This window comes from Ranitomeya variabilis, chromosome 3, assembly GCF_051348905.1.
Source record: "Ranitomeya variabilis isolate aRanVar5 chromosome 3, aRanVar5.hap1, whole genome shotgun sequence".
Classification (NCBI taxonomy): Eukaryota; Metazoa; Chordata; class Amphibia; order Anura; family Dendrobatidae; genus Ranitomeya; species Ranitomeya variabilis.
Genome location: NC_135234.1, coordinates 119,597,163 through 119,623,362, shown reverse-complemented (window position 1 = coordinate 119,623,362; position 26,200 = coordinate 119,597,163). Strand labels below are relative to the sequence as shown.

Below are 26,200 nucleotides of genomic sequence, written 5' to 3'. Positions count from 1 at the left end.
CAGCATGGGGAAGACACCTGGACGCATCTCTGATTCCCAGGTCGCTGCTGGGAACTGAATAAATAAATGTAAAAATGTATGTGCGGTTCCCTACATTAGCCAAGGTAAAGCAGACAACTGGGTGATAATATCATCAGGCTGGGAAGCTCCATGGTTATTTTCTGTGAGTTCCTTTAGAAATGTTGATCCATGACCTTGGAGTCGATAAATGAGTGAAATGTTGATGTATTTGCTGAAATGTGAACACCAATACATTCAGTGGAGTTGGTTGAATTAAGAGGTAACATTTTTGTCTTGAGATTGGATTTAAAACAGAGAGCTACCCCACCTCCCTTTTTCATTGCTATCTCTCACAGTTAGTATTGAGTAAAGGTACCGTCACACTAGGCGATATCGCCAGCAATCCGTGACGTTGCAGCGACCTGGATGGCGATATCGCTGTATTTGACACGCAGCAGCGGTCTGGATCCCGCTGTGAAATTGCTGGTCGCTGCTAGAAGGTCTACACATTATTTGGTCGCTAGGTCGCCGTGTATCGCCGTGTTTGACAGCAAAAGCGACGATACCAGCGATATTTTACACTGGTAACCAGGGTAAACATCGGGTTACTAAGCGCAGGGCCGCGCTTAGTAACCCGATGTTTACCCTGGTTACCAGCGTAAAAGTTAAAAAAACAAACAGCACATACTCACCTGCGCGTCCCCCAGCCTCTGCTTCCTGACACTAAAGCGCCGGCCCTAAACTGAAAGTGAAAGCAACAGCGGTGACGTCACCGCTCTGCTGTTAGGGCCGGAGCTCAGTCAGCGTCAGGATGCAGAGGCTGGGGGACGCGCAGGTGAGCATGTACTGTTTGTTTTTTTAACTTTTACGCTGGTAACCAGGGTAAACATCGGGTTACTAAGCGCGGCCCTGCGCTTAGCAACCCGATGTTTACCCTGGTTACCCGGGGACCTCGGCATCGCTGGTCGCTGGAGAGCGGTCTGTGTGACAGCTCTCCAGCGACCACACAGCGACGCTGCAGCGATCGGCATTGCTGTCGCTATCGCTGCAGCGTCGCTTAGTGTGACGGTACCTTAAGACCTTGGCCTGCATGTCTATCAAGCCCCTTTTCAGCTATAGAGGTTAAATCATGGTCATCAATTAGGTCATGTATGATAGCTGTTCTGTTGCTGATTGACTCAAAAGTACTGTTCCAGCAGTAAGTTATGAAATTTTGAAATGATGTCTGCAAGTTCATTATGACATGAAGATGCACTTCTAGCTTCTCAGCCTCACACTGTAGTTCCTATCTAGCAGCACCTTCACTTGGCTGATTGACAGGTTGTTTGCTCTGGTGCACTGTCACTGACCTGTCAATCAGCCATGGGAAGTTGCATCTAGGGAGGAAATGCAGCGTATGACTGAGAAGCTAGAAGTACTTCATCATGTTCCAATGCACTTCCAGACACAACTTCAAAACAAGATTTCTCACTGCTAGAGAAGCACTTTAATGCTATAAATGGATCAACTGGTTTATCCTTTAAAAGGCAACACAGCCATATGTATGATTTTTAGTGATGAGCGAGTATGCTCGTTACTCGAGTTTCTCCGAGCATTCACTAGTAGTCTCCAAGTATTTCGGCGTGCTGGGAGATTTCGTCTATTTTGACGCAGCTGCATGATTTGCGGCTGCTAGACAGGCTGAATACATGTGGGGATTCCCTTACAAACAGGCAATCCCCACATGTGTTCAAGCTGTCTAGCAACCGCAAATCATGCAGCTGCGTCGACATAAACTAAATCTCCGAGCACGCTGAAATACTCGGAGACCACCCGAGCATGCTCGGAGAAACTTGAGTAACGAGCATACTCGCTCATCGCTAATGATTTTTTTTGGGGGGGTGGGGGGTGTTAAAGGTTCTGGCAAGTTCCCTTTAAGAATGAAGCCACATCTGATGACATATGGGAATTATTAACTGCCAGATCCAAGCCTATACTGTCTTGCTTAGTCACAATTAGCAGCAATGTATTTTCATAGACTTACCATAAAGTAAATACACGGTATTGCATAACTCATTACAGAAACCTCTTGCATGCTGGTGAAACTCTCTTTCTTCTAAATGCAGTAGGCATGAACCCTAAGATATCTTTCACACCCATTTAGTGTGCAATTGAAAATAATCTTGTATATGTGACTACACTATCTGTAAAAATATAACAATATAATTGGTCACCAATAATGGCATTGGCATTATTGCCTAAACCCACTTGTTGACGTCTTACAACAGCACTGATTGATCAGTTATGGTAAAGTGCTTTTCCCAATATTTACTCACAAGTAGTTCATCAGTGAAATGTTCCATAGCATGACCAGATCCATTCAAGTAAATGAAACATTGGGGAGAAGCAAAGTTCCTAGTCTGACCAAAATCTAAACCTTCAGTTTTGAAGTTAGACTTTACAGATGATTCATCGAGGTTACCCGCCTAGCTCTTTATAACCCTATGCCTAATAATAGGAAGATAAAGTATTCCACACTAATTAATAATGCTGAGCATTGTTAAATGCAGGCAGTATATTCATTTTTAATTAAATCGACCATCTACCTTACTTCCTAGATAGGTATATAAAAGCCTGGGGAAAGTGAAGAAAGAATAAGCCATGGGACAAGGAGAAAATGATCATCTCCAGTCACAATGATTAGTAACTACATTTCTAAAGAGCAAAAGATTAATATGTCCAAAATTATTATGTGCTCGGACTAAATTAGTGGGATTAATTAAAAATTCAATTCATTTGACCCTTTCTGATTATTCAAAGGATGACCTGTTATTGGAGTGAAACATTAAACATTGTGTCCTACAAAATGTCTTTCAATATCTTCTATCAAGATCATATCTGAAGTGTTATCAAATTTTCCTGCATTGTCTGCAGTCAGCAGTGGATCAAGGTATATAAGCTAATATACTGTATGTGACAGATCCTATAAACAATTTGCAAAGCACAAAAGAGCAATTTTGCAGTCCATCCCCTTTACTTTCTGTGCTCTTAGTCAAATAATCTCCTTTGCCAACTGAAGGTTGTTCCCATGAATAAAGCATAGAGAAGGTACTGTGGATGGGATGTTAGCTGTAAATGTGGAATCAAGGTCTACAGGGGCCGTCTAATACAACCTACTAAGTACCTATGGCCTCCCTTTAACAGCGCGCATACTGAACATTCATGTTATGTGTATGTACACTGTTTACTGACACCAGTGAAGTTATCCCATTGTGCTATGATCACATGCGATGCCAATACATGTTGTTGCCAGTGTGCTCATTTTCACATAACCATGTGAGGCGATGGCGCATGCGCAGGATTACAGCACCGCAACTGCACGTCAAAGGTCAGTGTTGAGGGGGTGCCATTTCAATGAAGTCAGGAGGCAGGGATTTGTTCCAGGCACCACACGCCCTGGAGCCTGGAAAAAATCATTAACATAAAACCTTATAACTGCATTCCTCAATATCTACACCACATCTATGAGTCATACAGGTAAGAACAGTTATACCATTCTATTATCTGTATGCCCATAGTAACAGCTCAAACTCATCCAGGGGGTTACAGATTCCCTTTAAAGAGGTTATCCACTACTCCTTAGGAAAGGTCATCAATGTCTGATCAGTGAGGGTTTGACCACCGGCATAGCTGTTCCAGGTGCTGTCAGTGACCGGAACTGCTCCATTGCAGAGCTGTTCCATCTACTGATAGTGGCCGCAGCTGGATACTGCTTATCCCCCCTATTAAAATCTTTAGGGGGTGGAGGTGCAGTTCCCGTCCGTGGTCACTATCAGTAGACGGAGCAGCTGCGTAACTGAGCAATTCCATCTGCCACTGGCAGCTAGAACAGCTCATTGGCTAGGGTGCCAGCTGTCGCACCCCCATCAAACAGACATTGAGGACTTATCCTAAGAATAGGTCATCAATGTGAAAGTAGTGGACAACCTCTTTATTGTTGATGATTGCACTGTAGCCTAAGTAATGTTACCTGTTGTGTGCAGATGTAGCAGCTTAGTGATGCACCGGCCCCAAACTGGGTGGAGATAGTCTATTGGTCAAATGTTTGCAGTAGTGTAATGTGTCACATGCAGAGAGTGAGAACTGACAGTATCTCCTATCACTGTATAGTGCTGTTAGAGCAGAGTTCCTGTGAATTTGGGGAGTTCTTGAGCCTATCTGAGTTTGTCACCTCAATTGTAGTGTTAAAGCCATTTCAGTCTAGTGGAGCCTTTATATCCCATTTGGATGGTTTGGGGCCACCCCTTGGGTATGATTGTTGATTGGATGGTCGATGGAAGTCTCAATATTCTCAGCAGTGTGATCAGAGGTGGTGTTTGACCAAAGCCTGCAGCATCCCAACATTTGATGCTAAGTTTCCTTGAAATCAGCCCTAGTCACACGTCTCTTTCATGTACATGTTGAACATATCAGAAGTTTTTTGTGGAGATTCTCCATGCTGCTGGATGGTGGAAAGATGTCAGTCTGAGATATGGTTTAATAAATTAACAGTGGTTTTTATTCATTTCTATGCATTTTGAAGTTACAAGCACTTCTTTTTCAGGAAGGGGTAGACCACATGTGCACAAAAACTCTTCTGATACGGATATCTAATGGTCACGGCGTGACCCATCGATCTGCAACAGCTGTTAAGTATAAACTACAAGTGATTAAAATGCCTACACCAGGTGAGCACCTTCTGATACATCTCCCTGGATGTTTATGTAGATAAAACCCTGTTGTGCGCTCTCTTTCTCCTTAGTATTTTTATCCATGTACAGGTTGTACACATTTTTTTTCCAGATAGAACAAGAGTCGATTTTAATCTTTGAGCATGTTCCATATAAAATGGAGACAAATCGAATTTGGATTCGATTTGTCCCTCTCTAGCAGGTTCTAAAACTCAACTTTTAATTCATTTGACTAAAACATATATGTTATAAAAATGGTTGAGTATAAAACTGAATATTTTCCTTATGATGAAATTGTTGATGTTTAGATTGTTTTAAGAAGCAATTGCTTATCAGAAGGATTATGTATGGCACCCTGGGTTGTCATAAAAAGATAGAGGCAAATATTGATAGGATAAAACTTAGGCACATAGCAAATGTCCCCCCGACATGTTTCACTGAGCACATAGTTTCATCAGGGGATGGATGGGACAATGACGTGAATGGGTATTATAATTATCCCATACCCTGATGATGCAGTGCATTTGGTGAAACACGTTGGGGGGACATGTGCGGTACGTCTTAGTTTTATCCTATCAATATTTGCCTCTCTATCTTTTTATGACACCCTGGGGTGCCATTCATAATTCTGCTAATAAGCAATTGCTACTTACATCAACAATATTGTCATAGAGCAAAGATTCAGTATTTTATTCTCACCACATTTAATATTTTTTAGCAAAATGTATTCAAAATTATGTTACGTATGTCGTCTTTTGCAAATTTTATGGTCACTGAATTATATTTTAGCTTTTCATGCAGAATGGCGCACACGCATACAGAAGTGCTGTATGTAATGACTCATGCTTTTTGCTATAATTATGCTAAATTCATTTGTATCAGCACATAAATACACAATGTTATTTGTTTACTGTTTGTTTTTTATTTTTTTTATTTTTACTGGGTAGGAGTAAAATATATTCTATTTTATTTGATAAGCAATCATTCTTTGTGCTTAAATGGTGAAAGGAAATTGCAGGCAATCTACGCCACTAACACAGGCTCAAATTAATCATCTGCTACATCCAAAATGGGTTCTGTAATGACACGTACAGTAAACACCGCAATTTATATTTGTTATCAATCAAATGGCCTCTGGGTTTGGTGTTCAATCTGCCATTGTGAATCAATGAGGCAAACCATAAATTGTATCCAATTAGGTGTAATTGAGCCAGCCAGAAAATCAGAATTTCCTATTATGCGGTAGTATTGTGCATAATACAAAAAATAAAAATAAAAGTAATGCAGACAGAAAATTGTTGGTGGCTGAAAAACAGAAATGTAATTTACATACAAAAGAGTTATTTCAATGTTATCTGAAAATGTTACTGTTTAAAGCAATAGAAATATGAAGAATAATCTGCAGAATTTAGTGAAGCTTTTCTTACTTCATGCATTTAAGTGTTAGAACCGCATATACTGTTAATAATGGTCTTACAAATGAGGCATAAACCCATTTTGATAAGAATAATTCCCAAGTCTTCACTATAAACATAAAAATGGATTGATGTCATCTTGATCTCCTGGAATTAGAGATATAAACTCAGTGTCGGACTGCGGTGTCTGGGGCTCACAACAAGAATTGACCCAAGAGGCCCACCCAACAGCTATATACAAATATCTGTTAGCCGTTATCCCTGTTATATCTACTGTGCGCCACCATAACTGGGATGTACAGTTACTGTAGTTTGCATTAAAAGGGTTCTTTGGTTAAAACACAGCGATCCATGGGCTTCAAACGATAGCTGTTAAGTTATTGATCGTTTGGGTCTGACAATTGGAAACCACACCAATTGGAAGAATGGGGAACTTTTATCCCTGACAGGACACTTTTATCCCCATTTTAAAATGGAGCGGTAGGTGGTATGTCTGCTCCATTCATTCTCTTCGGGGCTTCCAGAAAAAAAAAAGCACAACGCTCGCAGCCTCAGAAGGCATGAATGGATCAGTTGTCAAGTAGCACATGAGCTCCAGTTTAATGAAGATAAAACCTCCATATTCCGTCGATCTGCCGGTCCCAGTAGTCAGACCCCCCCTAATCAATAAGTTGTCACTTATCCTGTTGAGAGGTGGTTACCGTATATATGCTTGTATAAGCTACGTTTTTCAGCATGTTTTTTGGGCTGAAAATGCCCCCTCGGCTTATACACGAGTCACGATCCCAGAAAAATGGTGGGGAAGGGGGAGCGGCGGAGCAGCCACCGGCTTCCAGCACTCATCATACTCACCTACCGGCACGCCCTCGGTGCTGGCACTGCATCTCGTTCCGGGCTGCCGCCACCTGCAGCTCTTCAAGCCGAGCGATCACATGGCACCGCTCATTAAGGTCTCCACTCCCATAGGTATGGCAAGCATATTCATTACCCTAATGAGCGGGGCCATGTGATTGCTCAGCAGGAAGAGCGGCTGGAAGCCAGAACAAGATGCAGTGCCATTGAGGGAGCGCAGGCAGGTAAATAGGATGTTTTGGGTTTTTTTAATAACAGGAATGATACATAGCGATAAGGGGATAAGGAGGCATACCAGGACAGGAACTGGGGAGCCATGCACACCAGGACAGGGACTGGGGAGCCATGAACACCAGGACAGGGACTGGGGAGCCATGAACACCAGAACAGGGACTGGGGAGCCATGCACACTAGGACAGGAACTGGGGAGCAATGCATAAAATGACAGGGACGGGGGAGCCATGCATACAATGACAGTGACGAGGGAGCCATGCATACAATGACAGGGAATGGGGAGCCATGCATACCAGGACAGGGACTGGGGAGCCATGCATACAATGACAGGGACTGAGGAACCATGCATACAATGACAGGGACTGGGGAGCCATGCATACAATGACAGGGACTGAGGAACCATGCATACAATGACAGGGACTGGGGAGCCATGCATACAATGACAGGGACTGGGGAGCCATGAATACAATGACAGTGACGAGGGAGCCATGCATACAATGACAGGGACTGGGGAGCCATACATACAATGACAAGGACAGAGGGGCCATGCATACCATGATAGGGATGAAGGGACAATGCATACAATGACAGGGACTGGGGAGCCATGCATACAATTAAAGGGACTGAGGAACCATGCATACAATGACAAGGACTGGGGGCCATGCATACCATGACAGGGATGGGGGAGCCATGCATACAATTACAAGGACAGGGGGGCCATGCATACAATGACAGGGACTGGGGAGCCATGCATACAATGACAGGGACTGAGAAACCATGCATACAATGACGAGGACAGAGGGGCCATGCATACCATGATAGGGATGAGGGGACAATGCATACCCCACTTATACTTGAGTCAATAAGCTTACCCAGTTTTTCGAGGCAAAAGTAGGTGCCTCGGCTTATGCTCAGGTTGGCTTATACTCGAGTATCTACAGTACTTGTTTTCACCAGAGAACCCCTGTAAGTGCATCTTGTTCCCATTATTTAATCACTAATGGAAAAATAGAATCTTCTCCTAATTAATATCAGAGAGAACAATTGACCGCCATACACCATACAATCCACTATTCCAAGACCAAAAATACAACATACAAGGGAGAAATACCACCACACCAAATTTAAACTGTTATACAAGCTGTACACTGACTGCTTTACATTGTATCATATCTTCAGTGATGTCCCATGAAAAGATATAATAAAATATTTCCAAAAATTTGAGGGGTGCATTCAATTTTGTGAGATCCTGTGTATGCCTATCATTCTGTTTCAGGTAGGGAGACTCACGGCCAATCTGTACATCACAGTCCATAAATGATCAGTGTGTGTCACTGACATCTGAATTTGGCCTTACTTTGCATATGGAGAAATAGGTCAATGAACACTTTGGACTGCTGTCCTCACAGCAGACTCCTTATTGGAAGCATGCTGCAAACACACAGATGTAAATTCTCAATACAGGTAAAGACATAACTGCAGGCCTGTTGAAATCATCGTTCTTGCAATTATTTTATGTCTTCCTTGGAAAGAGCAGCATAAACAATCTGATAGTTTTCTTTAAAGAGAACCTGTCACCAGAAGAAATGCTATTAACCTGCAGGTTTATAGCATTATTTGTTAGATTTCGAGTTCCCACCGCTGCACAGGGGGAATCTCGTACCATGTCTGCTGCAGTCTCCCATTCTCCTCCAGCCGCAGTGGAACCTGCTCAGCGGAGACGTTGGTCCCAGCGTCTGGCTCAGCCTGATACTGTACAAATGGTTACTGGTGCCTTTCCAAGCTCTGCCTTTGTAGCCAGCACTGGTCAGCAGCGAGCAGGCTTTTCTGGGACTAAGTCCTGCTTTTCACGCTCTGAGCATGCCCACGGGAGGACCTCTCATTGGTTGTCGGGGGTCACATGCTCAGGTCCTGTAGCAGCTCCCATTGGTCCACCAGGAAGGTCCTGAAGAGCTGCAACTATAAAAGGTTTGCATGGCCACACGGCCATGCGCTAGTATCAAATGTGTTTGGCTTATGCCAGTGGATACTATACCACTCTATACATATGTGGTCTGAGGCTGTATCTTTGAGACTGTACACTCAGGCAGGCAGCTAGCATCAGTGGGGGCAATTAGCCTTGGCTTAGCATCTGGCTCCTTCATGTGTGCGGTTAGCACAGAAGAGTTCCAGAGCAAGCACAACCCTAGTTATGGTATTAGTTTTGTGTACAGCGCGACTCTGTGAGGCAGCAGAGATCACTTCCAGTTCACACTGGGTGAAGCTTAACCCACGTGTGAGCTCAGAGTTTATCTGCCCTTACTTAGCAGCAGATATCTCTGCACGGTGGACCCCGGGCTGCGAACGCACCTTGTAGCAACCTATCTATACTCGGTGTGTTCCGCTAGCCCTAACATTATTCGGCTAAGTGTGGTCACCGTTCAGGTTAGTAATGTTATTAGCCTATAGATTAACCCCATATCTGCAGGTTGATAACATTTTTTTTCTGGTTAAAGGTTCCCTTTAAAGAAAACCCTCAGCTTGTTTGTACTGCTTTTTCCAAAGATGATATAAAATAGAGGCAAGCACAATTTTTATGGTGATAACTAAGTTCCCTTTAAAAAAAAAATCAAATTGTTATTTTTCCCAATTCTGTTACCTTCTATTAGAAGAGTCCTGTCACACTTATCTAAGTATATGATAATTTGCCTATAATACAGTAATATGGCGTATGGCCTTGGAGGGAAATATGTATGACCTAATTCAAGCAAGGATTTGATGTAATTGTGGAAATGATCAGGCTTTGCTAGAACTGAAGATAAAGAATAGATTCAATTGCCAAATGACAAATGCTGTAAACGTATCTTTAGAAATTGGCACATTAGAAGAGACAGTAAAACCAAAATGCAAAGAAACAGTAGAAGAAATATAAGTACAAATCTCATTTAAAGAGCCTTCACTTGGGCTTTGTTTCAGCATTTTAAAAACACATGTAAAAACGCCAAGAACTTCAAATGCCAAGTATGGTGATTTTTATGTTGTAGCACCATTTTAAAAGAAACCTGTCAGAAGGATTGTTCTGAGATCCCTACAGACAGTGTCAGGCGCTGCAGCATGATCACATCCATAATGTATACTTAATTATTTTCTTTGATTGTACCCATAAATTCCTAAAAGAAAAAAAAAATCAGTTTGAAAATGGTGCCGCTGCGCCTGCTCAGTGACAGCTATCAGCGATCCAATAGCCTCTACTGCACAGGCGGAGCCATCTTGCTACAGAAAAGAATGACCTCCTTCAAGATGGATTGCCAATGGTTGCTACTGTGCAGTTGCCGGTGGCGCCATCTTGCTAGAGAAAAAAATATTGTCTCCACCAAGATGGTGCCAGCCGAGCCTGTGCAGTAGCATCTATCGGCGATCCGATAGATGCTACTGTGCAGGCACTAGCTGCGCCATCTTGGAGGAGGCAATTTTTTCTCTAAAAAGATAGCACCACCGGCATCTGCACAGTAGCAGCCATGGGATCGGTGATAGCTGCCACTGCGCAGGTGTGGCCAGCGCCATTTTCAAACTATTTTTCTTTATGGATACTATCAAAGAAAAGAATTAAATACACATTATAGATGCGATCATGCTGCAGCATGTTTTTTTTTCAATATATATATATAATATGCATTATGTAAAATAGTGTGCAGGTCACTGAGGGATCAGCAATTCAGATGAATACCTGTCAGGACTCTGAACATTTTTTATTACCTTTTTGTGCATTACTGCCCTTTTCCAAGATGGCATCTTTGGTCTCATGTGCACTGTGTCTTACTGCTATAAAACTCCACCCCAGCCTTCAGTCTGTGCTAGAGTATTCTGCCTTGCATCCAGCTCCTGACCTCTGGTGACTCCCTGGCTATATACCTGCTCCTGTGAACCTGTGTGGTGATCCTGCTACTCTGCTCTGAGTTCCTGCTGCATACACCAGTTCCAGTAATCCTCCTTCATCTGCTGCTCATGTTTACTTCCATCTGCATTTGCTGGACATGTAAGCTGTTTCTACTCTGCAAGAACCTGAGACTATTACCCAGACCTCCCTGGTTGAGCTAAGATATTATTTGAACTGCCTTATAAGCATATCTATCTGTGTTTTGGACTAAGCAAGGACTTATTCGTGTCAAGTATCCTCAAGTATAATTGTGCTTCATAGACTTTCTGCATGATTGCATTTTCCTCTGAAGTTTCCTATAGACTGCTAAGCTGCATTTGATATTTGCACCAAGTGTTGTGGACTTGAGTTTCTGTCTGCACCTGTTCGAATCACCATGTGATAATATAGACTTTACCACTTATAAAACTGTGTCCTGTAGTTGTCTTTTTCCACGCAAAGAGTCTCCTGAGTTATCCCCTATTATTATTACAATACCTAATCAGAGCGCCACATGAAGACCCCCCCACAGGCCACCTTGGAGCATGAGCATATTATTAACTCAAAACTGAAAATAAAGATGAAACAACAACCGCAAGACGGATTTCATCACCAGGTATCATTTTAATCAGTATAACGGCGCCGATCTGACACTGTTTGTAGGTTACTGTGCACAATCCTGCTGACAGGTTCCCTTTAAACAAACTACTCCAATGACACAAAAATGGTGCAAATCAGTCAAAAGCCTTCTATTTCACTTTAGACTCAGAAATATCATCTGATTGTAGTGTAGTGGTCTGGGAATAAAAAAAAGCTATGTGAAATAAAATGTAAAGGAAAAACTATACACAGAATGGCAAAAAGCACTATGCACACTGGCGAACACAAACAGAAATGGGCCCTTCATCAAGAACAGAATTTTGGCCCTTTGCAGACCAATAGTTCTGCTATGACAGAAGCTCCTCTCTGCTTTGGAGGTGGATGTGGGACCCCTTACCTTTTGTACCACTGTGTGGCTATACAGGCTGCATCAGTGACGTGTCTGCACTGTCCAAAAGGGGCTGCATTGTTTGAACACTAATTGTGGAGGGTCTCATTGTTAGTAACCAAGATCTGTAAGGGGTGCAGATCATTTACATCCCTCCTAAAGATAAAAAGGATGTAAGTTTCACTTTAACAGACTGCTTTATTGTTTGGCTTATATTGCATTGATAATAATGTAGGGATAGAACGCATTTATATAAATTACACTATTGATGTAATGATGCGCCATACACTAACTGTGCACCTTTAGGTTCTGGGTTGCTTCTACTCATGGGATATGAAACTTAGCGACAATGCCATGCCCTATCACGGTAGCAAGAATGCTACCATGAGGAGATGTCAGCATCAGAAAAATCTGAAAACACAAATGGTGTATAAGAAAGACATAGCTGAACTAGAGCGGGTGCAGAGAAGAGCGACCAAGGTTATTAGAGGACTGGGGGGTCTGCAATACCAAGATAGGTTATTACACTTGGGGCTATTTAGTTTGGAAAAACGAAGACTAAGGGGTGATCTTATTTTAATGTATAAATATATGAGGGGACAGTACAAAGACCTTTCTGATGATCTTTTTAATCATAGACCTGAGACAGGGACAAGGGGGCATCCTCTACGTCTGGAGGAAAGAAGGTTTAAGCATAATAAGACGCGGATTCTTTACTGTAAGAGCAGTGAGACTATGGAACTCTCTGCTGTATGATGTTATAATGAGTGATTCATTACTAAAATTTAAGAGGAGACTGGATACCTTTCTTGAAAAGTATAATGTTACAGGGTATATACACTAGATTCCTTGATAGGGCGTTGATCCAGGGAACTATGAAGCTGTGATGGCCCGCACACGACAAAATTGAGAGTGACGGTGCTAGTGAAAGGAGCCAGAGGTTCCTAATATACTGGGTATGGAGATCACTGCACACGTACAAATAGAAAGTATGCTTTAAGTGGAAATTTATTTATAGTGATTTTCAGAAAAAAAAGGGCGACTGGTGAGCGTTGACGTTTCGGCTAATGTATAGCCTTGATCACAACGTCGCTAGAAAAAATACAAATATTTACAATTAGATATGAACAATACGTAGTGTATATACATATATCAAGGAATGTACATTAATATACAGAATTTACAATTGAGGTATTCATGTACAGAGAATAGGTCTCTGTGTAACCTAGTAACGAGATGTCATAGAAAAACATATGCAGATAAAGAGGCATACAGACATATTTATTAAGAGAGACAAGTATAGGGAGATTCATATCATGGTGTATATCCTATATAGAGTGAGTAAGGTAATACGGTGGCCTACCCAATATATGGAGAGTCTATCTTGGTCTGAGACCGTGGTGTTGTAGGGCAATGGAAATGGTGTATCCTGTCAGAGTAGATAAAAAGAGGGGCATATATACGTTGAAGTCCCATGGGGTAAGCATGGTGTGTCTTTACCGTGTGAAGAGGTAACTAGGACCTACCCTTGAAATTTAGTTGGTTGTCATATAGCATAGAGTATCCTCTGCCTTGTGGGGCACAATCAACGTAATGGTTGGAATGAGGATGGGAATCCTATGTCAAGGGGCCTGTGGAAAGGTATGATAAAGTCATTCTGGAACAAGTTGTCTAATGTGTCCTGTAGGGTATGGTAGGAACCTACCCCAGTGGTATGCACGGGGATTTCCGTGTCCAGGTGTGGGGTCCAGACCCCAATGGGTATGTTATTGTGATGCCCAGCGTCTGTCCGGCAATGGCTGTGAAAATTAGTAATATAACATTAGCCACCGTGAGGCATAATGAGGATAACGTGAGTATACTTATCTTTGAGTATGTAACCTACGTCCATAGGTGGCGCAGCGGATGTGAGGCTGACACTCCCGTGTCTAAGCTGAGACTGGCGCTGGGAGACTGTGCGCGCTTCTAATCATAGAGCGCTGTGGGGTCATGTGACCGGAAGTGGTGGGGACGCTGGCGCTTGCGCTGTTCAGGCTGCAGATGTATGTGGCCGGCACCGTTTGTGTGTTGTCATGGGGATCGAGTGGGGAGATCGGCGCCTGCGCAATGGTGCTCTGATAGAGACGCTGGTAATTGCGCTGTGAAAGCTGACAGGGTTTTTTTTAGTTGTCATGAGGATCAGGTGGGGAGGAGGTGGGGAGAACGGTGCCTGCGCAGTAGTGTCCTGCGGTGGACCTAGTGACATGAAGAGGAAAAAGGGGTAGGGGGAGGGGGAATAGAACGGGATGGGCGTAATACTGGAAACAATGTACAAGGTGAATGCATACACGGAATTCTATAGACATCTAGGTCATTTAAAATGCAATTAGCACTGTCCAACGACAGGATATATACGAGAATGGACACAGAGATATGCTGTGTTGTGTATACAGGCAATTTGCATATGTTATAAACATACATATTACATTTGAGTAGGAGTCCAAACCATATATTGAAAAAAAGGGGAAAGGAGAACAAAAGCAGAAGGAAACTTAGATAGACTCTATATAGTAGTAGGGGATCTTACCAACTCCACCGGTGGGGAAAGCCGAGTGGATGCGTGCGATTATTCAGTGGGTCTAAGGAAAGAAATGCATTACGTTAGCCAGTCTATTTCTCGATTGAGGCCTCTTGGGCTGAGTGTGTCCAGTGTGTAGATCCAGTAAGTTTCACGCTGTTTTAATAGTAGGGTATGATTCCCACCCCGTCTCGGTCTGGGAACTTTTTCGAGAACTTGGAATCGTAATTGAGATATATTGTGCCTAGCTTCCTGAAAGTGGGCGGGTAGAGGTAGCCAGGTCTTACCACATCTGATGGTTGATTTGTGGCTTGAGATACGGTCTCTAATGGCCTGGATAGTTTCACCTACGTAAAGTAAGCCACAGGGGCACTTGATGATGTATATCACATAGTTGGATTCGCAGGTGTGATAGTCCCTTATGGGGTAGGTTTTACCTGTACGTGGATGAACTACCTCACTTCCTTTAATGATATTAGAACAGCACATACAATTCAAGCATGGAAATGTGCCCCTTCTTTTTTGTCCACTCAATGTGCGAGTCAGTGTTTGTTTATGTGATCCAATGTCAGCCCTAACCAATTTGTCCCTAATGTTCGGTGGTCTACGTAGGCACATAAGGGGGGGATTTCTGAAAATCTCCACTTTGGGATAAGCTTTGGTGAGTAGGGGCCACTGTCTTTGGATCAAGTTGTGAATTCTTTGCATGGAGGGATGATGACCATGGACAAAGGGTAATCTTGGTGGTTTCTGTGGCGGGATTGCTGCAGAATCTACGTCTGACAATATTTTGGTCATTTCCGTGTTAAGAAGTGTACGTGGGTATTGTCTGTCTTCGAACTTTTTGGCCATTTCACTCAGTCTGGTTTGTCTGACAGTGGGACTTGATACGATTCTAGAGACTCTTTTAAATTGAGATCGGGGAAGGCTGTTTCTTGTGGATTTGGGATGGCAGCTGTTGTACAATAGGAGATTGTTGCGGTCGGTGGGTTTGCTGTAAATGTCGGTAGTGAGAACCCCTTGGATATCTTTACATATTTTGGTATCCAGGAAAGTGATGGTCTCTGTGTGATGTGAAATTGAAAATTTGAGTTCCGGTCTCACTTCGTTGATGGTATTGTAAAATGTGGTTAAAGTGGTGTGGTCACCCTGCCAAATGCAAAAAATATCATCTATGTAACGGTACCATAGAAGAGCATGTTGTTGAAATAGTGAGTTGGGGTAAATGAAATCCTGCTCAAAGCGGTCCATATATAGGTTGGCGTACGCCGGGGCTACGTTTGAGCCCATAGCGGTCCCGCACGTTTGGACATAAAATTCATCCTCAAAAAGGAAATAATTCTCTCTAAGTACCAAATTGAGTAATTCAAGACAAAGGTCGTGGGAACGTCTGTCGATATTAGCCTCCGTTAGTGTGAGGGAGACTGCCTCAATCCCCTTATCATGTGAGATTGAGGTGTACAGGCTGCTAACGTCTAAGGTGTATAGGATACTGTTAGCTGGAACTATCTTGGTATCTTGGATTTTTTTCAGGAAGTCACTAGTGTCCAGGATGAAAGATTTAGTTTTGTGAGTGTATGGCGTGAGCAATTTCTCTAGGTAGATAGATATGGGGTTAAGAATGGAATCGGTGGATGCTACAATGGGGCGTCCCGGTGGATTTTGCAGATTTTTGTGGATTTTTGGGAGGATGTATAATACTGGAGTTACTGGGTGTTCATTTGTCAAGTATGTTTTGGTTTTGGCATCGATGGTTTTTAGTTGTGAATGTCTAGTGAGAATGGCGTCAATCTTTCTCCGGATGTTATAGACAGGGTCTGATTGGATTTTTTTGTAAGTTGTGGTGTCTGATAACTGCCTTTTGACCTCAGCTGTATATTGGTTTTTATTCATCACTACGACAGCTCCTCCCTTATCCGCGGGTTTGATAACAATGTTGCTATTGTTTTTGAGTGAAGAGAGTGCTTGTTTTTCAGGTGGTGTTAAATTGTGACGGACTGGGAGGAGACCTACACGTTGGTCGTGGATAGTCTCCTTGATGTCTCTATCTAGGAGGTCAATAAAGGTCTCTACGGCATGGTTTGTCTTGGGGGGCATGAATTTGCTGGGGTTTCTCAGTCCCAGTTGGTCCAATGTGATTAATGACCCTTCGTCTCGATTGGGTAATGTCCCTAATGTATTGCCAGTGGGGTGTGAATTGCCCTCAAAATGTACTTTTAATCTTATGTTGCGGTAGAAGCTTTGTAGATCCCTTTCTAACTGAAAAGAGTCCCATCTGGGGGTGGGGCAGAAAGATAGGCCTTTGTTCAATACCTTAAGCTCCAAGGGAGAAAGAGAGTAGTCAGAGATGTTTACAACTAGGTTTGGACCCCTACCTGTGATCGAAGTGTCATCTGGCGTTCTCGATCTTTTCCTTCTCGACCTCCTGCATGGCGTCCGCTTGGGCCTAAAAAAGCCGTTCTTGTGGTTGAGGCTCCGCCAGTGTCGCTTCCAGAGCCAGGGGAGGATCCCCCAGCCGGTGAGGAGTCCCCGGATGCTGTGTTTCTTCCTGGGCGGCGTGATCTCGGATATTGTCTTCTGTGGGCTGTGTCCTCCCATCGGTAGACTCTGTTGCTCAGGTAGTCCTCGGTGTCTCTTTGAAATTTGGTCCGTTTTCTTTCCTCGAGAGTCTTTTGGTGTGTAGACAAGATGGAATCAACCTTACTTTTCAAGGTGTTGAACTCGGTGCTGGTAAGGGTAGAGGTGAGCTGCGTCTCGATGGTAGTGATCTTTTCCTCGGTTTCTTTGATGGCTTCCTGTAAGAATTCAATTGTTAGTAAGATGATATCAAGTGAACATTTATTGAGTATTTTTTGAAAGGTAGTGCAATATTGTGGGTTGTCTGAGAACAAGGTTGGTCGTAGGTTACAACGTAGGCCCCGTGGTATCTTCCCTTGTCTATGATATTCCCCAAGAGTGGCGCAATGCAGATCATATGCTATAAGTCTTTTTTTCTCCTTTTCCCAATCTCTCGTTTTGATGTCTTTATTGGGTATGCGTAAAAAGTCAGTCTTTGTTCTTATCTTAGATAAGATTGTAGATCCAGTGGCATCATCGTACACGTAGGTTTCGGAGGACATGAGTTCAGTCGGTGCTGGTAGCCAAAAATTTTTTGTAGATCTATGAAGCTGTGATGGCCCGCACACGACAAAATTGAGAGTGACGGTGCTAGTGAAAGGAGCCAGAGGTTCCTAATATACTGGGTATGGAGATCACTGCACACGTACAAATAGAAAGTATGCTTTAAGTGGAAATTTATTTATAGTGATTTTCAGAAAAAAAAGGGCGACTGGTGAGCGTTGACGTTTCGGCTAATGTATAGCCTTGATCACAACGTCGCTAGAAAAAATACAAATATTTACAATTAGATATGAACAATACGTAGTGTATATACATATATCAAGGAATGTACATTAATATACAGAATTTACAATTGAGGTATTCATGTACAGAGAATAGGTCTCTGTGTAACCTAGTAACGAGATGTCATAGAAAAACATATGCAGATAAAGAGGCATACAGACATATTTATTAAGAGAGACAAGTATAGGGAGATTCATATCATGGTGTATATCCTATATAGAGTGAGTAAGGTAATACGGTGGCCTACCCAATATATGGAGAGTCTATCTTGGTCTGAGACCGTGGTGTTGTAGGGCAATGGAAATGGTGTATCCTGTCAGAGTAGATAAAAAGAGGGGCATATATACGTTGAAGTCCCATGGGGTAAGCATGGTGTGTCTTTACCGTGTGAAGAGGTAACTAGGACCTACCCTTGAAATTTAGTTGGTTGTCATATAGCATAGAGTATCCTCTGCCTTGTGGGGCACAATCAACGTAATGGTTGGAATGAGGATGGGAATCCTATGTCAAGGGGCCTGTGGAAAGGTATGATAAAGTCATTCTGGAACAAGTTGTCTAATGTGTCCTGTAGGGTATGGTAGGAACCTACCCCAGTGGTATGCACGGGGATTTCCGTGTCCAGGTGTGGGGTCCAGACCCCAATGGGTATGTTATTGTGATGCCCAGCGTCTGTCCGGCAATGGCTGTGAAAATTAGTAATATAACATTAGCCACCGTGAGGCATAATGAGGATAACGTGAGTATACTTATCTTTGAGTATGTAACCTACGTCCATAGGTGGCGCAGCGGATGTGAGGCTGACACTCCCGTGTCTAAGCTGAGACTGGCGCTGGGAGACTGTGCGCGCTTCTAATCATAGAGCGCTGTGGGGTCATGTGACCGGAAGTGGTGGGGACGCTGGCGCTTGCGCTGTTCAGGCTGCAGATGTATGTGGCCGGCACCGTTTGTGTGTTGTCATGGGGATCGAGTGGGGAGATCGGCGCCTGCGCAATGGTGCTCTGATAGAGACGCTGGTAATTGCGCTGTGAAAGCTGACAGGGTTTTTTTTAGTTGTCATGAGGATCAGGTGGGGAGGAGGTGGGGAGAACGGTGCCTGCGCAGTAGTGTCCTGCGGTGGACCTAGTGACATGAAGAGGAAAAAGGGGTAGGGGGAGGGGGAATAGAACGGGATGGGCGTAATACTGGAAACAATGTACAAGGTGAATGCATACACGGAATTCTATAGACATCTAGGTCACTTAAAATGCAATTAGCACTGTCCAACGACAGGATATATACGAGAATGGACACAGAGATATGCTGTGTTGTGTATACAGGCAATTTGCATATGTTATAAACATACATATTACATTTGAGTAGGAGTCCAAACCATATATTGAAAAAAAGGGGAAAGGAGAACAAAAGCAGAAGGAAACTTAGATAGACTCTATATAGTAGTAGGGGATCTTACCAACTCCACCGGTGGGGAAAGCCGAGTGGATGCGTGCGATTATTCAGTGGGTCTAAGGAAAGAAATGCATTACGTTAGCCAGTCTATTTCTCGATTGAGGCCTCTTGGGCTGAGTGTGTCCAGTGTGTAGATCCAGTAAGTTTCACGCTGTTTTAATAGTAGGGTATGATTCCCACCCCGTCTCGGTCTGGGAACTTTTTCGAGAACTTGGAATCGTAATTGAGATATATTGTGCCTAGCTTCCTGAAAGTGGGCGGGTAGAGGTAGCCAGGTCTTACCACATCTGATGGTTGATTTGTGGCTTGAGATACGGTCTCTAATGGCCTGGATAGTTTCACCTACGTAAAGTAAGCCACAGGGGCACTTGATGATGTATATCACATAGTTGGATTCGCAGGTGTGATAGTCCCTTATGGGGTAGGTTTTACCTGTACGTGGATGAACTACCTCACTTCCTTTAATGATATTAGAACAGCACATACAATTCAAGCATGGAAATGTGCCCCTTCTTTTTTGTCCACTCAATGTGCGAGTCAGTGTTTGTTTATGTGATCCAATGTCAGCCCTAACCAATTTGTCCCTAATGTTCGGTGGTCTACGTAGGCACATAAGGGGGGGATTTCTGAAAATCTCCACTTTGGGATAAGCTTTGGTGAGTAGGGGCCACTGTCTTTGGATCAAGTTGTGAATTCTTTGCATGGAGGGATGATGACCATGGACAAAGGGTAATCTTGGTGGTTTCTGTGGCGGGATTGCTGCAGAATCTACGTCTGACAATATTTTGGTCATTTCCGTGTTAAGAAGTAACACTGACTCGCACATTGAGTGGACAAAAAAGAAGGGGCACATTTCCATGCTTGAATTGTATGTGCTGTTCTAATATCATTAAAGGAAGTGAGGTAGTTCATCCACGTACAGGTAAAACCTACCCCATAAGGGACTATCACACCTGCGAATCCAACTATGTGATATACATCATCAAGTGCCCCTGTGGCTTACTTTACGTAGGTGAAACTATCCAGGCCATTAGAGACCGTATCTCAAGCCACAAATCAACCATCAGATGTGGTAAGACCTGGCTACCTCTACCCGCCCACTTTCAGGAAGCTAGGCACAATATATCTCAATTACGATTCCAAGTTCTCGAAAAAGTTCCCAGACCGAGACGGGGTGGGAATCATACCCTACTATTAAAACAGCGTGAAACTTACTGGATCTACACACTGGACACACTCAGCCCAAGAGGCCTCAATCGAGAAATAGACTGGCTAACGTAATGCATTTCTTTCCTTAGACCCACTGAATAATCGCACGCATCCACTCGGCTTTCCCCACCGGTGGAGTTGGTAAGATCCCCTACTACTATATAGAGTCTATCTAAGTTTCCTTCTGCTTTTGTTCTCCTTTCCCCTTTTTTTCAATATATGGTTTGGACTCCTACTCAAATGTAATATGTATGTTTATAACATATGCAAATTGCCTGTATACACAACACAGCATATCTCTGTGTCCATTCTCGTATATATCCTGTCGTTGGACAGTGCTAATTGCATTTTAAATGACCTAGATGTCTATAGAATTCCGTGTATGCATTCACCTTGTACATTGTTTCCAGTATTACGCCCATCCCGTTCTATTCCCCCTCCCCCTACCCCTTTTTCCTCTTCATGTCACTAGGTCCACCGCAGGACACTACTGCGCAGGCACCGTTCTCCCCACCTCCTCCCCACCTGATCCTCATGACAACTAAAAAAAACCCTGTCAGCTTTCACAGCGCAATTACCAGCGTCTCTATCAGAGCACCATTGCGCAGGCGCCGATCTCCCCACTCGATCCCCATGACAACACACAAACGGTGCCGGCCACATACATCTGCAGCCTGAACAGCGCAAGCGCCAGCGTCCCCACCACTTCCGGTCACATGACCCCACAGCGCTCTATGATTAGAAGCGCGCACAGTCTCCCAGCGCCAGTCTCAGCTTAGACACGGGAGTGTCAGCCTCACATCCGCTGCGCCACCTATGGACGTAGGTTACATACTCAAAGATAAGTATACTCACGTTATCCTCATTATGCCTCACGGTGGCTAATGTTATATTACTAATTTTCACAGCCATTGCCGGACAGACGCTGGGCATCACAATAACATACCCATTGGGGTCTGGACCCCACACCTGGACACGGAAATCCCCGTGCATACCACTGGGGTAGGTTCCTACCATACCCTACAGGACACATTAGACAACTTGTTCCAGAATGACTTTATCATACCTTTCCACAGGCCCCTTGACATAGGATTCCCATCCTCATTCCAACCATTACGTTGATTGTGCCCCACAAGGCAGAGGATACTCTATGCTATATGACAACCAACTAAATTTCAAGGGTAGGTCCTAGTTACCTCTTCACACGGTAAAGACACACCATGCTTACCCCATGGGACTTCAACGTATATATGCCCCTCTTTTTATCTACTCTGACAGGATACACCATTTCCATTGCCCTACAACACCACGGTCTCAGACCAAGATAGACTCTCCATATATTGGGTAGGCCACCGTATTACCTTACTCACTCTATATAGGATATACACCATGATATGAATCTCCCTATACTTGTCTCTCTTAATAAATATGTCTGTATGCCTCTTTATCTGCATATGTTTTTCTATGACATCTCGTTACTAGGTTACACAGAGACCTATTCTCTGTACATGAATACCTCAATTGTAAATTCTGTATATTAATGTACATTCCTTGATATATGTATATACACTACGTATTGTTCATATCTAATTGTAAATATTTGTATTTTTTCTAGCGACGTTGTGATCAAGGCTATACATTAGCCGAAACGTCAACGCTCACCAGTCGCCCTTTTTTTTCTGAAAATCACTATAAATAAATTTCCACTTAAAGCATACTTTCTATTTGTACGTGTGCAGTGATCTCCATACCCAGTATATTAGGAACCTCTGGCTCCTTTCACTAGCACCGTCACTCTCAATTTTGTCGTGTGCGGGCCATCACAGCTTCATAGATCTACAAAAAATTTTTGGCTACCAGCACCGACTGAACTCATGTCCTCCGAAACCTACGTGTACGATGATGCCACTGGATCTACAATCTTATCTAAGATAAGAACAAAGACTGACTTTTTACGCATACCCAATAAAGACATCAAAACGAGAGATTGGGAAAAGGAGAAAAAAAGACTTATAGCATATGATCTGCATTGCGCCACTCTTGGGGAATATCATAGACAAGGGAAGATACCACGGGGCCTACGTTGTAACCTACGACCAACCTTGTTCTCAGACAACCCACAATATTGCACTACCTTTCAAAAAATACTCAATAAATGTTCACTTGATATCATCTTACTAACAATTGAATTCTTACAGGAAGCCATCAAAGAAACCGAGGAAAAGATCACTACCATCGAGACGCAGCTCACCTCTACCCTTACCAGCACCGAGTTCAACACCTTGAAAAGTAAGGTTGATTCCATCTTGTCTACACACCAAAAGACTCTCGAGGAAAGAAAACGGACCAAATTTCAAAGAGACACCGAGGACTACCTGAGCAACAGAGTCTACCGATGGGAGGACACAGCCCACAGAAGACAATATCCGAGATCACGCCGCCCAGGAAGAAACACAGCATCCGGGGACTCCTCACCGGCTGGGGGATCCTCCCCTGGCTCTGGAAGCGACACTGGCGGAGCCTCAACCACAAGAACGGCTTTTTTAGGCCCAAGCGGACGCCATGCAGGAGGTCGAGAAGGAAAAGATCGAGAACGCCAGATGACACTTCGATCACAGGTAGGGGTCCAAACCTAGTTGTAAACATCTCTGACTACTCTCTTTCTCCCTTGGAGCTTAAGGTATTGAACAAAGGCCTATCTTTCTGCCCCACCCTCAGATGGGACTCTTTTCAGTTAGAAAGGGATCTACAAAGCTTCTACCGCAACATAAGATTAAAAGTACATTTTGAGGGCAATTCACACCCCACTGGCAATACATTAGGGACATTACCCAATCGAGACGAAGGGTCATTAATCACATTGGACCAACTGGGACTGAGAAACCCCAGCAAATTCATGCCCCCCAAGACAAACCATGCCGTAGAGACCTTTATTGACCTCCTAGATAGAGACATCAAGGAGACTATCCACGACCAACGTGTAGGTCTCCTCCCAGTCCGTCACAATTTAACACCACCTGAAAAACAAGCACTCTCTTCACTCAAAAACAATAGCAACATTGTTATCAAACCCGCGGATAAGGGAGGAGCTGTCGTAGTGATGAATAAAAACCAATATACAGCTGAGGTCAAAAGGCAGTTATCAGACACCACAACTTACAAAAAAATCCAATCAGACCCTGTCTATAACATCCGGAGAAAGATTGACGCCATTCTCACTAGACATTCACAACTAAAAACCATCGATGCCAAAACCAAAACATACTTGACAAATGAACACCCAGTAACTCCAGTATTATACATCCTCCCAAAAATCCACAAAAATCTGCAAAATCCACCGGGACGCCCCATTGTAGCAACCACCGATTCCATTCTTAACCCCATATCTATCTACCTAGAGAAATTGCTCACGCCATACACTCACAAAACTAAATCTTTCATCCTGGACACTAGTGACTTCCTGAAAAAAATCCAAGATACCAAGATAGTTCCAGCTAACAGTATCCTATACACCTTAGACGTTAGCAGCCTGTACACCTCAATCTCACATGATAAGGGGATTGAGGCAGTCTCCCTCACACTAACGGAGGCTAATATCGACAGACGTTCCCACGACCTTTGTCTTGAATTACTCAATTTGGTACTTAGAGAGAATTATTTCCTTTTTGAGGATGAATTTTATGTCCAAACGTGCGGGACCGCTATGGGCTCAAACGTAGCCCCGGCGTACGCCAACCTATATATGGACCGCTTTGAGCAGGATTTCATTTACCCCAACTCACTATTTCAACAACATGCTCTTCTATGGTACCGTTACATAGATGATATTTTTTGCATTTGGCAGGGTGACCACACCACTTTAACCACATTTTACAATACCATCAACGAAGTGAGACCGGAACTCAAATTTTCAATTTCACATCACACAGAGACCATCACTTTCCTGGATACCAAAATATGTAAAGATATCCAAGGGGTTCTCACTACCGACATTTACAGCAAACCCACCGACCGCAACAATCTCCTATTATACAACAGCTGCCATCCCAAATCCACAAGAAACAGCCTTCCCCGATCTCAATTTAAAAGAGTCTCTAGAATCGTATCAAGTCCCACTGTCAGACAAACCAGACTGAGTGAAATGGCCAAAAAGTTCGAAGACAGACAATACCCACGTACACTTCTTAACACGGAAATGACCAAAATATTGTCAGACGTAGATTCTGCAGCAATCCCGCCACAGAAACCACCAAGATTACCCTTTGTCCATGGTCATCATCCCTCCATGCAAAGAATTCACAACTTGATCCAAAGACAGTGGCCCCTACTCACCAAAGCTTATCCCAAAGTGGAGATTTTCAGAAATCCCCCCCTTATGTGCCTACGTAGACCACCGAACATTAGGGACAAATTGGTTAGGGCTGACATTGGATCACATAAACAAACACTGACTCGCACATTGAGTGGACAAAAAAGAAGGGGCACATTTCCATGCTTGAATTGTATGTGCTGTTCTAATATCATTAAAGGAAGTGAGGTAGTTCATCCACGTACAGGTAAAACCTACCCCATAAGGGACTATCACACCTGCGAATCCAACTATGTGATATACATCATCAAGTGCCCCTGTGGCTTACTTTACGTAGGTGAAACTATCCAGGCCATTAGAGACCGTATCTCAAGCCACAAATCAACCATCAGATGTGGTAAGACCTGGCTACCTCTACCCGCCCACTTTCAGGAAGCTAGGCACAATATATCTCAATTACGATTCCAAGTTCTCGAAAAAGTTCCCAGACCGAGACGGGGTGGGAATCATACCCTACTATTAAAACAGCGTGAAACTTACTGGATCTACACACTGGACACACTCAGCCCAAGAGGCCTCAATCGAGAAATAGACTTGCTAACGTAATGCATTTCTTTCCTTAGACCCACTGAATAATCGCACGCATCCACTCGGCTTTCCCCACCGGTGGAGTTGGTAAGATCCCCTACTACTATATAGAGTCTATCTAAGTTTCCTTCTGCTTTTGTTCTCCTTTCCCCTTTTTTTCAATATATGGTTTGGACTCCTACTCAAATGTAATATGTATGTTTATAACATATGCAAATTGCCTGTATACACAACACAGCATATCTCTGTGTCCATTCTCGTATATATCCTGTCGTTGGACAGTGCTAATTGCATTTTAAATGACCTAGATGTCTATAGAATTCCGTGTATGCATTCACCTTGTACATTGTTTCCAGTATTACGCCCATCCCGTTCTATTCCCCCTCCCCCTACCCCTTTTTCCTCTTCATGTCACTAGGTCCACCGCAGGACACTACTGCGCAGGCACCGTTCTCCCCACCTCCTCCCCACCTGATCCTCATGACAACTAAAAAAAACCCTGTCAGCTTTCACAGCGCAATTACCAGCGTCTCTATCAGAGCACCATTGCGCAGGCGCCGATCTCCCCACTCGATCCCCATGACAACACACAAACG

At 43.5% G+C, this 26,200-nt stretch overlaps 2 protein-coding genes across 2 annotated transcripts; one reads left to right on the top strand and one right to left on the bottom strand.

The window, feature by feature from the left end:
- Positions 1-14,659: 14,659 nt before the first annotated feature.
- Positions 14,660-17,769, bottom strand: LOC143817102 (uncharacterized). The gene is made up of 2 exons (XM_077298229.1): positions 17,026-17,769; positions 14,660-14,711 (listed from the first exon to the last, which is right to left on the bottom strand). The coding sequence occupies exons 1-2, from the start codon at positions 17,767-17,769 to the stop codon at positions 14,703-14,705; spliced, it is 753 nt and encodes a 250-aa protein (XP_077154344.1). The 3' UTR covers positions 14,660-14,702.
- Positions 17,770-22,581: 4,812 nt separating this feature from the next.
- On the top strand, positions 22,582-25,693 carry LOC143817092 (uncharacterized). The gene is made up of 2 exons (XM_077298202.1): positions 22,582-23,325; positions 25,640-25,693. Exons 1-2 carry the CDS (start codon positions 22,582-22,584, stop codon positions 25,646-25,648), a joined length of 753 nt encoding a protein of 250 aa, XP_077154317.1. The 3' UTR covers positions 25,649-25,693.
- Positions 25,694-26,200: the final 507 nt, after the last annotated feature.

What these genes read in the sequence shown, in the direction of transcription:
- LOC143817102 (XM_077298229.1), bottom strand. Translation starts at nt 17,769, where the DNA reads ATGTCCTCCGAAACCTACGTGTACGATGATGCCACTGGATCTACAATC.
- LOC143817092 (XM_077298202.1), top strand. Translation starts at nt 22,582, where the DNA reads ATGTCCTCCGAAACCTACGTGTACGATGATGCCACTGGATCTACAATC.